The sequence below is a fragment of the Rhinolophus hipposideros genome, assembly GCF_964194185.1.
Source record: "Rhinolophus hipposideros genome assembly, chromosome: 1".
Taxonomy (NCBI): Eukaryota; Metazoa; Chordata; class Mammalia; order Chiroptera; family Rhinolophidae; genus Rhinolophus; species Rhinolophus hipposideros.
The window spans coordinates 94,258,968-94,272,386 of record NC_138047.1 but is presented as its reverse complement, the minus strand read 5'-3'; the positions used below and the strand labels follow the sequence as shown (position 1 = coordinate 94,272,386).

The 13,419-nt window shown below is 36.2% G+C and overlaps 1 protein-coding gene across 1 annotated transcript in view; it reads right to left on the bottom strand.

Annotated features, from left to right (window-relative positions):
- Nucleotides 1-12,673, bottom strand: part of SEPSECS (Sep (O-phosphoserine) tRNA:Sec (selenocysteine) tRNA synthase) — a 33,051-nt gene extending 20,378 nt beyond the window's left edge. The window contains exons 1-6 of the mRNA XM_081059769.1: nt 12,451-12,673; nt 11,678-11,832; nt 9,541-9,659; nt 9,040-9,198; nt 6,254-6,407; nt 3,330-3,432 (exon numbers count right to left, since the gene is read on the bottom strand). Coding sequence (XP_080915895.1) covers nt 3,330-3,432; nt 6,254-6,407; nt 9,040-9,198; nt 9,541-9,659; nt 11,678-11,832; nt 12,451-12,564 — 804 coding nt within the window. The 5' untranslated portion in view covers nt 12,565-12,673. The remainder of the gene's footprint in view (nt 1-3,329; nt 3,433-6,253; nt 6,408-9,039; nt 9,199-9,540; nt 9,660-11,677; nt 11,833-12,450) is intronic.
- Between the last annotated feature and the right edge of the window lie 746 nt (nt 12,674-13,419).

Genomic DNA, 13,419 nt, shown 5'->3' with positions numbered 1-13,419 from the left:
TCAGTGGGAACCCTGTAAATATTTGTTGAATGAACTGACAATTAGGTCTGTGAATAAACAGTATAACACCTACTTCTCTCAATTCTTAATAAGCAACGTTGCTGCTTCTCACACTTTGGAGCTTTACAATCCATTCTGACTCTAAAATAATCCTGTATATTTTTGTGACTCTACTATACCCCCCTCCATTAAGCTGTCCTAACATCCGTATTCCATGAGTCTCCTAAATTATTACTCAGCTCAGTATATAAACAAAAGTACAGGTTCTTCAAAGGTTAGCTTCCTGGGGACTACATGTGTATACCACAATGTCCTATGTGCTCAGCATTAAGCCATCTTGGGGCATCGCCCTTAAAGCATTTTAGTTATAGCTCTTGCTTCACTGACTGCCTCATTATACTGTCTCCTCAAGAAAGTATTTGCAGTTTTAACACTTTGCCTTTTAGAGAAAAACAGGGGGCTTTGGCGTCACAATGAACTCGTTGGGCCATTTGGTAGCTTCGGACCTGGAGCAAGTCACCTGGCGCGAGTCTGTTTCTTCATTTGCAGAAGGGCAACAATAAGAAATATACCTTAAATTATTAGGAGGAAGTTAATAAACTTTAAAAGTCTAGCAGGATTCCTGACACATGATGGAATATACTAGTACGTATTACTATGAAGGACTATTGGAAAGAATTAAAGCTAACTTTAATTTTTTAGAATGTCATGAAACAGCAACTAGCACTCAGTAAGTCCTAAGTATGTATTTGATTTAATGTAAGAGTGCACTACCTCTTTGGTGAGGGCCAATTTGGGACAAATGGAATGTGTACTGCCTTTTTTTTTTTTTTTAAGAAATGGCAATTTTAGAAGGTAATAGAATAGCTACATTTAAAAAATTTATCTACCTATTTTATAGTGTTATTTTTCTGGTTAAAATTTAGTAAAACCACCTCATGAATGAAGAGAGATGATAACAAATAGTGTATTCGTGATGCACAACTCCAAGGGCACCTTTCATATAGTATCTTGGAGCTCATTTTCTTTTATTAGTCTTCCTCTCTTCAAGTATGCCTCCAGATTTTTAGTATTCAAAAATATGTGTGAGCACCACAACACTGAGCACTTCCTGGGTTGAGTAAATAACATTTGAGTAAATATTAACCATTAAAATGATCATAATGAAACTTCAGAGGCATGTGGAGAGTATAAAATTATCATCTAAGCTTGTATTTAAGTTTAAAAATTAAATATATTTTTTCACTAAGTTTTAAAAAGTTAATTCTAAATGTATACAATGACTATAACTATATAAAAAGCAATTTAACTGTACATAAGAAAAGGGCATACATAAATTACTAAAAGTATTTGTTAGGGTAATAGGGTTATGAATGATCTACTCCTTCCTCACTTTTCTAAACTTTTAGTAATGTTTACGTATTTGACTTTTAAAAGAATTGAAGTTGCTAAAAATTGAGGAGGAGAAGGGGAGAGGAGAGTAAAAGGGAGAGGAGGAATGCAAATGAATCACTGAAATGTTTTTTAAGATTTCCAGCGTACAGAATTATACAAGCTTCTTCTGCTACCAAATTAGATATAATCTAGTTTAGAACTGTGATGAATGAAACATTAAAAAGTTAAGGAATAATAGAAAAGAATACCAAGGAAATGGTAGTTTTCCTCCAAAGATATTATGAAACCCTGACATACCATGCCTACAACGTACTCCACCTCTGGACTTCTTATGTTATATAAACAAATCTATTTCCTTATTGGTTAAGCTAATTTGAGTTGGAATTTCTGTTTCTTGCAACCAATTACATCCTAACTGGCACAACCTTTGAGTAAAGAAATTAAGCAAATCAGCTATTATTACTGTCATATAAACCGCATTTATATCAGAGATGATACTAGTATAATCAAAATGATTTTTTAAAAAAGTTAAAAAAGTTAAAAAAAAAAAGTTACTAGACAGGATCCACTGGGCTCAGGAGTATTTACCACAACATTGGAGAAGGCCACAGATAATCTGTGAATTATGTCCACATGCCACAGATCACATGTATGACAAAACTGAATATGTGATTAACATCGTTATGCACACAAATTATATAACTTATATCATACACGAATAACATCTATCTATATCCTATATAGTATGAATAATTAATCATTGTAATAAAATATAATACTTCATTTATTCATTCATTTTTTCAGTAACTAGTTATTGTCAATTATGTACCAGGTACTGTCCTATGTATTGAGGACATAACAGTGAACAAAACAAAGTCCTTGCCCTAATAGAAACTCAGTTCTAATTACTGTCAATTAACTAGACAATAAATAAACAACTTATCAAATGATGGTAAGTACTATGGAGAGAAAAAGCCATCCACTTTAAGAAGTGACGTTATTTTACATACCACTAGGTGAGAAAAAATTGCCAATTAACCTAGGACACCAATGACTATAAAATATCCCAATTTCAGAGATGTTACAAAGTGAAAAAAAATGTGCATCTTAAAATCGATGAATATGGTAAAACACGAAAAGGGGGATAGCAATGCTGGCAAGAGGAATGTGTTATTTTGGGGTGTCTGAGAAAGTCACATTGGCCTTAAAAAAAGGGAGGTAAGAAGCCATGGAAACTCACTAGGAAAGCAATCCAGCGAGTGGGAGGGGCAAGAGCAAATGTCCTCTCACTGGTGTGTGCATATGTGGCGCCATGGAAGAACAGAAGAGGCATGTGTGGTGAGACGAATGGGTAAGAGAAGGGCAGCAGAAAATGAAATCTGAGAAGCCGCAAAGGCCTGACCACACAAAGCCTAGCAGGCCATGGCTGTGACTCTTTTTCGGAGTGGGACTAGGATCTAGTTAATGCTGATAGAAATAAAGCAAGTCATACATTTTTTTAAAAATTTGCTAATTCCATAGTTATATGCTAGAATGTTTGTAAATGAAGTCATTTCCAGTCTAGGAAAATAAGGTAAAGTGATTCCTTAAATATTAAATATAGCACAAACCATAGATATAGTTTTTAAAATACCATAATCCAGTATGTTAGAAAAAGGAGAATCCTGGTAATGAATCATTCTCCGAAAGTTAAAAACTAAGCTACTGAAGTATTTCTATGTTGGCTCTGACCAAAGCTATTAATCCAATTACCACCATACTACCAAAATTGACTTTTACTGACTGAACATAGTGTGCAAACTTCTAAAGCTCCATAAAGTAGAGGATAGTAGACAACTGTTTTTATTATGTTAGGCTGTAAGAAAAACAAAGTAATAACCCTATTAGACATTAAAATCCCTTTTTTCCTGACATACCTCTTTAGACTCCCTTACCTGCTGAATGAGGTGCATACACTTTGAAGACTGTACCCCATAAGCATTGTTCACTATGTGTGGAACGCCGTACTTTGCACAAATCACAGCCAGCTCCTCTAATCTGTGAACATAAACATTCAATAGAAAGACACAGTCATACTACGTAATTTTATAAATTACAGTGTGAAAACTATTTTAACTTAAGTTATTCTTAACATACACTAGGGGGAAAAAATCGACAAAACTGAAATTTCTACAACAGTACTTGAGCATACAATTCAGCAGTTTGAAAACACAGAGCAGGCACTTTAAAAGCTTGTAATTAAGTTACCAATAAATGAGAAAATGTATATTTATAAAAGTCTGTATAGATGGTCACTTTAAAGTCACTTTAAAATTTCTTATACAAAAAGCAGGAAGCAGATTATTTATAATGACTCTGTATAAGGTTGTATGCTCATGTTTAAATACTTCTGGTTGCTTATCGTACTAAAGCTAATATGTGCAAAATAATTAGCGTATCTTGAAATGTTAAGAAATCTCACCGCAAACATAATGTAAAAACTATACTTTCAAATAGACTTCAATGTGTTAAAAAAATACAGAACATCAAAATGTTTCAGTACCAACATTTTCCAACAACTTGGATACTAAAGAATCTTGAAAATAGCTGCTTGTTTTAAATTCACTCTTACTTTTTCACTTGACACTCCTTATATTAAGACAATTTGAAAGTCTAACTTTATGAAAAGATAAGTAGATTTCAATTAGAGTATAACAAATTATATTCCTTTGCGAAATCAAATACTACTTGTGACTGAGGTCATCTCTAATAGAAACGTCTTCATATTAGAGGCTAAAACTAAATCCTACATACAGTTTAATAGAATTTATGTTTTAAAAATTCTTTCTACAATATAAAGAATTTGGAAGCAAAGCATTTTTACACAATAAAAGTTCTTTTCCATTGGTTATATATTTCAAATGTATATTATATAGTTTTATTATTTATGCATAATACATTCATTTTATAGACATGCATTAAGATGTTTTTAAGCTAAAAATAGGAGTAACATTATTCTCTTCTTTTGTCAGTAGTTTTCAATTTAGTTCCTTAAACTCATTTTATCATTCCTTTTCATAAGTCTCATAAATCAACACAGAAAACCTTTGTTACGTAAACTAATTAGATGTTGTTTTCAACAAAGTAGACCTTCTGGGATACACACAGTATTTTCTTCATAAAAGGCACTTTCACATGTTTGTGTTCTAATGAAAGCATTCCTTAATAATAAACTTCCTTGAGAGTAAGGCACCATAATAACATAAAGTGCCGTTTAAAAAAAAAATCACTTGCAAGTAGTTTTAGTCTGAATTGATCAAATCTACTAATATTTAGAGTGTATATAAAGGTATTCAATGAAAGGCAAAGAGAGACTGAAAAAATATTTTTCATGTGACTCAAACTGTATTCTAACTTAGAAGCCAATTTAAGGTGTTTATCAATTAGAAGAAATGATACTCTTCTTTTTTAACAGTTCCTTTGATGATTTTGCCCCGCAATGCTCTGTCCAATTAATGAATTAATAAAGACAATATATACACATTCAAATTATGACTATCAAGAATTAAGCTTAATGTAAAGAAATCAAAATGTATTTTTTAATTTAATAAAAATCAGAAATTCAAACATATTACTGAAAACGGTTTATCACCGTTTTTTTAAGGTTCCCTAAGGAACATTCATCATATAACACCGATAAAAAGTGGCAAATGAGAATTGTGCTGATAAAAAACTTTACAATTTTTTCCAAACGAAATAATACATATAAAATACTTAATAGTACACTAGCATACTGTAAACATCCAAAAATAATTAATCAAAATGAAACAAAACCAAACTATCCTCAATGACAAATAATCTAACATAAATATCCATATGCTATTTTTGTAAATGTGATTTATTTCTATCACATTAAAATTTCTCTAGATAGCAAAACCATCAATGAGAAAATAGATATGTTAATATTTTAATATAAATTTAAAATGTGATTAATAATAAAGCATATACAATTTAATCTTAAAATAGAATTCAGACTCATGATTGAAGCAAGGAAAATTTTCAAGAGCATCGCTTTAAAATTGTCTCTTAAAGTCTGCCTATAAGATAATAAAAGCTAATATGTGTATGTATTCATTACTGCAAAATTATGTGACTTCATGAAAACCAAAGTATAACTTGATGCTACAAAAATAGTCCAAAGTCAACATAGTTTTTAAAAATTACTAGCACTTCTATTCAAAACAGTAAAATGAAACAAAGATTTGCTGTCAAAACTAGAGATCTGTATTCCTATACCTAAGCCTACTACATTTTCAGAATAAAAATTTGTAGCCAGCCTTTAGAAAAGTAAACATTTGCTTTTTTGCTTTTTTCTTTTATTTTCTTAAATATTTACACTTTTATTGAAATGCAAAGACAACCACTGTGAACACCAAGTGTACATCTGGGTTAATCTTCCCATTAAACAAAATTCAAAGAGCAGTAAATAATCCTAAAATTTTATGTTAATACTGATAGTTCCCACATACGAAAACTAATGAAAACGAGTAAACCCAACATGTAGCTTAGAAACTTGCATTAAATAATGAGGAAAAAGATGCTAAGAGATCAGAAACAGGGAAAAGAGCAAGAAAACAGATGCTCTGCCTGTGCTCAGGTGATAAAGGGATCTCCACCAGGTACTAGCTGTTTTTCCTTCTTCTATAGCAACGTTTTATTTTCTCAAGCAATTATGCTGTTTGTCCGCAAAGTCATCTATTCTTTTAGAATAGTCCATTGACTGCCAAATGTTACTGCAGCATCTTTGAGAATTAGTATATATGCATTTTATTTAAAAGAATGAGGAACACCCGCAAGACAATATTCACAAATCATTTACCTATCAGGCACCCTTGGAGCAAAACAGGATGTAGTAGAATGAACACACAGAACGTTGTCAGGCCCCAGTTCCTGGACTTTAGCCTCCACTGCTTTCAGGTCTGTACGCAGCTCATCACCTTCTAAAATGTTCTCTATCACCACAGGCTCAAAACCTAAGCAAGCCAAGCAAAAATCAAAATGTTAGTGTAAACATTTTGTGTAAATGTTAGTGTCAGGGAAGATTCTGGAACTCCAGGGAGCAGTGCTCGTCTACACAAGAACTCTAAATATTTATTTTGGTCGATGAACCCTCTTCTAGCGATAAAGACCCAGCTCAATAATGGTATGAGTCAAACACATGTCAAAGTAACGTGAAGGACAACTAAACCACAGTTAGGGTCACAAATCTACTTAACAGTTCGACATGACAAGAAAGACTAGTTCTGGGAAAGGAAACAAATGTTAAAAAGATATCTATAAAAGTAATAACACAATCATTGATGACGAAAATACTTAGTCCAGTTCAATTTCAGTCCACAGAAAAGCAAATCTACCCATTCCCTGGCAAGGTTTAACTTTTATTTTAAAGTTCATTTTATTTCAGAGATGGACAAAAATAATAACTCAACTATTGAAACAAATCATAATCATCAACTTAATGTTTTACCTCTAAAAAAACTGTTATGAATTTTAGTAGCCTACAGATCACTGACCCATCTAATGGGTCAGCTTACAAGGGCCTCCTATAACTTAAATATAAAAATTGTTTTCCAATTTTCAATTGAATCAGTACACTTAACTAACATGTGATCAAAGGTTTACCTGAATAATAACGATGTAACATTGTATGGTAAATATTTGTAAGTATCCATAAACTTAAAAAGTTGTATAAGCAATATATACACTAAATAATATACAAGGCACGCATATTAACTAAGTACTTTGTGATACTAGTAAGTATTTAGGATAAAAGTAAAACCTATGTGTTTCAATCTCAGAAATTGTATACAAAACAAACCTGGGAAATTTTGCACATAAAGTTATTATGTAGTCACATTTTTGGTATTCCCAAACACCAAAATCTAGCAACAGGCTAAATTCATGGGTTTAAGAGCTGTAAGGCATTTAGAAACCATTTAGCTCAACTTACTCATTTCAAAGATAAGGGAGCCAAAGTTCAGGAAGGTGAAGTGGCTTCCCAAGGTCACACAGCAAGTTACAACAAAGTCAAGAGCAAGTAGTTTTGTGTTTTAGAATCCACATCAAGTTATCTTCATTCTAACTACAAAAACATAAAAACTGTATAACAAGCTACTATAAAATCACTATTTCAAACACGTTGGTTCAGAAATGTCCAGGTTTTATATCTAAAATTTCACAGCTAATAAAGCAAACATTAAAAACTTTAAATAAGTAGTTTCCGGAGGACAGCTAATTTTCAATTATTTCTCAAATCTCCAACATCCAACCCTATTTTGGCCTTCAGACGATTAAAATACAAGTTTTTTTTTAAAGAATACAACTATCTTGCTTCCTAAGAATAGAGGCTATCCCAAAAAATAATTAACTGCAAATTGTACTCCAAATCATACCATCTTTTGGAAGTTTCCAGTTTTCCAATATGCCAATCTTTTTCATAAGTTAGTTATCAGTTCTTTGCTTAATAAGATGTCAATTAACAGACTAGACGATTTTATGCCACTTAAAATAAATCAATATATTTTTTAAAGTCTATCAGCTTTCTGCTATATGTCCTTATTATGAATCCCTTTACATGAGTTTCTTTAGGATTATTTATGCAGTTTAGTTACAGCCCAATACTGTTCATTTCATACAACAGATTGAGGCCATTCAAAATAACCTTAAATTCTCAAATTTGACTGTAATTAAGCAAGCCAAAAACTACAATACTAATTTAAAGATTTTTGTCTCATCTATATTTAATGATGTCTGCGTTCTTGTACTTTGATTCATGGTAATAATTTATGTGTACTCCACTCATGTATATACAACAGATATTCCTAAGCACCTTTTATGGCCCAGAGATTATTGTTGGGCATTTTATTTGTCATCCCATTTATTCCTCAAAACAATCTAGTAAGGTAGCTCATCAGTCTCCGTTTTAACCAACAGGGCAAACAATCCAGAAATTCCACTTTTAAGTATATACCCAAAAGAATTCAAAGCAGGGACTCAAACAGGTAGGTACTGTACACCCATGTTCATAGCAGCATTATTCACAATAGCCAAGAGGTGGAAATAATCCAAGTGTCCATCAACGAATGAATGAATGAACAAAATGTAGGATGAACATACACACACACAATAGGATGTTAGTCTTAAAATAGGACAGAAATTCTGACACATACAATACCATGGATGAACCTTAAGGACATTATGGGAAGTGAAATAAGCCAGTCACAAAAGACAAATACTCTATAATTCCACTTACATGAGGGATGTAGAGTAGTCAAATTCATAGAGACAGAAAGTAGAATGTTTATTAGAAACTGTGAGTACTGGGGAGGGAACAGTTACTGTTCAACAGGCAAAATTTCAGTTTAAAAGGATGAAAGTTTCTAAAAACGGATGGTGATGATGGTTGCACAACAACGTGAATGTACATAATGTCATAGAACTATACATGTAAGAACGGTTAAAATGGTAAATTTTATGTATGTTGATCACGACAACAAGAAGAAACAAGAACAGGTTTAGTTTCTTTTTACTTATTTATCTCTATATAAAAAGGTTGAAATGTTTAACTGTGATATTGAAGACATTATACATAGCACATTCTTTTACCTGCGGTGATCATGGATTTAAAGCAGGACTTCTGGTCTATTCGCGGCCATATAATATACTTCGCCTTTGGTCTTTTGTGTCGCAATGTTAAGAAACACAGGGTTAGACTCATACCAGTTGCCATAGGCACTACAAAGCAGCTGGTCACTGTGTGGACACCTAGGAATAAAAAGTAGAACAGAAATTATTCCACTGATAAACCAGTATCCTTTATGAAGAAATTACATACTTCTTCTAGCAAATAATACGAGTGGTACATTTAGTGCTTCCACTGTACTCACTCTCAGGAAGCTCACTGCCAAATCCTGTATGCTTATGACTCTGACTTTCTATCTTATTCTAAAGGGGTGTGTGTGTGTGTGTGTGTGTGTGTGTGTATGTATGTATTTTTTTTTCAAAAGCTATATATATCCTTTTTGGAAAAAGACATTAATATAAGAAATTAGGCAAAGGTATGTATGGCTGGTCAGCCCAAAGTATTACGATTAACACAGTACATACCAGCCAACTTTATGATGTCCAGGACCAAAGAATTGGTAATTTTGTTCAAAAGGCTAGAACCTGCAGCTTTTGGTTGCACAGCAGAAATATCACCCGATCGTCCAATTCCGTGAATGAACCTAAGCAAAAAATGGGCCAACAACTGGACAAAAATATTCAGTGTTCAGAGCAATCCACTGTGTAAGTGGATACAATTACAATAACTAAATAATACCCGAAGCAATACTTGACTCCTGTAGATGTAGTTCATAAACTATTAATAATATGAAAATATTCTATTAAATTAAAACAAATTCATCAATTGTGCTGCAGTACTCCAAAGATGGCCACCATCAATTCCTTTCCTCTCTGTGCCCACATGGTACTGCCACACCAAGAGATGAGTCTAATTCCCTCCACTTGAACGTGGGCTGGCCATAGTGATTTGCTTGGCCAGAAAGAATCTAGCAGAAGTGATGGTCTGGATCTTCAGAGTTAGGTCATAAGAAGGCTTCAAGCTTTCCACCTGGCCTCTTGAAGGGCTTGTTCTGGGGGGCTCCCTCTTATAATTCAGATGCCATGCTGGGAGAAGCCAAAGAGCAATCTACATGACTCAACTGGGATAAATTGCCCAGTTGAACCTTCATCGACTAAACTCTCAGCCAACAACTGACTACAACTACATGAGAGACCCAAAGCGATAATCACCGGGCTGAACCCAACTGACCCACAGAATTATGAGAGAGAATAATAAACGATTGTTTTAAGTCACTAAGCTTTTCAGTGGTTTGTTATGCAGCAGTAGAAAAGCAGAATATACGCAACACTAAATTATCTTCTTTCTTTCCTTTTCCCCTAACCATAGCAGTGGGCTAAGTTCCAATGGGGATGAGCTGTTTCAAATATTGCCTTAATTTTAAAAGAATTATACGCTCCTTGAAAATTAAGTGTGCAAATCCACTCATTTTAAACTAGACGTTATACACTATTCACAAAGACTTCTGGATACTCTTCAAAATAAAACATCTGTTTGTAATTTATAATTAGATTGGAAATTCTGCACACTGGAATTACCACAGAACACTAGTTTGCACTTCATTACCACTGAAACCTCATGTACAAAGCCTTTTTTTACACAGAATATCAACCATGTTATCAGCCCATTTTTGACCATGAATTTTTCATCCAAGTTATACCTTCAGGATCATTAGCTTTGACTGCAACGTTTTTTCTAAATTGACATATAACATGCTATTAGTTTCCACATAATCATTCAACACTTGTATATATTGTGGAATCCAGTCCATCACCACACAGTTACAACACAATTTTTTTTCTTGTGATAAGAACATTAAAGGTCGATTCTGTTAGCAATTTTCAAATATACAATACAGTATTGTTAACTAGTCACCACGCTGTGCATTACTTCCCATGGCTTACTTATTTTATAACTGGACGTTTGTATCTTTTGACAGAACTAGAAGTGTGGTGACTTTGACTGAAATAAAATTCTACTACCCCCAGGAAAATTCTTTCATGATCTAAAATCATGGAAGACAGGAGTTGTTAAGCGTTTACCTATATTTCACAGAAAGGTTGCAACACAGAAACATGATTACATGTGGAACCACTACCAATTAGTTATCAGAACTGATGAAAAGCTTCCTGAAATAACGCAAGAGGGATTTAATAATCTACAATTAAATGTAACATCCCTTTTGCTGCACCTACTGCAACAAAGCAAGGTACTTATAAAGTGGGATTCAGTTTAGACGTAGATGAACATTGTTTTCAAGATCTACCTATTACACATCACTCTCTAAAAAAAAACCTTGCAATTGTAGAAAAGAAACATGGAAAAGGATAAGTAACCCTCGTATGTTTTAAACTCTTACAGCCAAGTAAGTTTGTTAGGTTAAGCATTCTTAATAGAACGAATAGGCAGTTTTGTTAACCACCACATACCAGAACTTTTACCCCAGTGTCTTGAAAAACACCAGATAAATTGTTGCATCTCGCTTACATGTCCATTTGAAGGGAGAAGACGTTAAGTTACAAGCAGACAGTTTATAATATGATGAATACTGCCGCCACTGTTTCTAAGCAAAAAAAAAAAAAAAGAAAAAAAACGTTTTCACAAGCTACTTGAGACAAATACCTGTAATGACGTCGAGCAACTAACGCAGAGGCCACTCTCCCTTCCCTTTCTCCCACACCGCAGTTGCCCAGGAAATTGTTGCTGTCCATCATTGCAAGCTCATGTAGGAAGAGTTCAAGCGTGCTTTCATCCCAACCATTCTCCGGACATTTGCCCTTGAAACACACACAGACAAACACTTGTATTTAAGAAAACCATGCACGGTTCCCTGAAACCCTACTGCAAGGAATTTTAAAACTTTTTAAAGTGTTATTTTTTGCCAGGGCTCCTTGCTGCCTAAAACTCAGACCTAATGGGTGATGGCCGGAGAACTGACTCTGGGTGGTGAACACACAGTGGGACGTATGGATGACGTAACCCAGAATCGTACACCTGAAATCTATGTGACTTCACTAACCATTGTCACCCCCAATAAATTAAAAAAAAAAAAATTCAGACATAAATTCAGCACGAGGAAGAAGCCTCGAAGAGAACACGGCGCTCTCCGCCAGCAAAGCACACACTCCGGCTGGGCCTCGCCCCCCACGCCCGCAGCCCGCGGCAGACAGGACGAGACGCCAACTCCCGGCCCCACACCCCCCCACCCCCCCATCACACGCTCTGGCTGCTGCTGGCAGCAGGTCAGCAGAGTGCACGCCAGGCTGCGACGCGCTCCGGGGACGGGTCCCACCCAGCCAACAGGAGCGGGAGAGGCCGGCTCGGCACGGACGGGAGCGCGGGGCGGAGCCTGGGGGCGCGGCGGCCCGGGGCAGGTCCGACCGACAGCTCGGTACCTGCTCCAGGAGCAGCCGTATGAGGCACTCATGCGAGCGGCGGGCCTCACAGCCTTGCCGCACGTAAGCCGGCGACACCAGCCGCTCGCCCGCGGCGAAGCTCTCGCGGTTCATGGCGGCGGTGGCGACGGCGGCGGGGCAAGAGTCCACACGAGACAGACACACGACGGAACCAGGATGCAACGCGCCTCCTGGACGGTACGGCAAGGCCTTGGGACAAACATCCGCCTCTCGCTCTCGCACATGCGTGAACCACGCCAAACCGTGCGCCAGAAACTGGAGAATTTGAGCATGCGCACGGGTGTCCGCGCGTTTAGCGGGCTTCAAATCGGACTGAAAATTAGCCCCGCCTCCTTGCCTCTGATTGGTCAATTGCTCGCGAGTGTTCCTGAGACAGACTTGAAGCATGGACTTTGCGCTCGTGCAGAGGGGCTGAGGAAAGTAAAGGGCAGTGGCGTGGGCTTCTCCGAAGGAAAACTTCCCTAAATTGCTCTGTGATCTCGTCCTGTTGGACGGTGAGTTTTGCGCACTCTGTGCTTCAGCCTTACTTAGACCGTGTTTCTCAGGTTCCAGAACCTTTCGTCCTTCCCTTCGAATGTCTCAACCTTTACCGTGGCCTGACCACCCCTCATGAAATAGCAATGCCCCACTCCTTTTCTCTTTGCACTACAGTGTTGTTAACCTTAACGCTTGTCATCACCGCCTGATGTGCCAGACGTGTGTTTTACACACACACACACCTATGAACGTAAACTCCCTGAAGACAGGGCCTTGGGTTTTGCTGCCACACTCACCCCCCCCCCCACCCATCCCAAGCTTCAAGAACAGCGTCCAGAATGTAGCAGGGGCTACACTATTTTTGTAATATTGAATTAATGATTTACTTTGACCACTCGACAGCCTCGCACGAGATGCCAGAGAGACAAGAGATGAAAAGGCCGGCTCCTCGCCTTCCGTTTCCTCGCACTC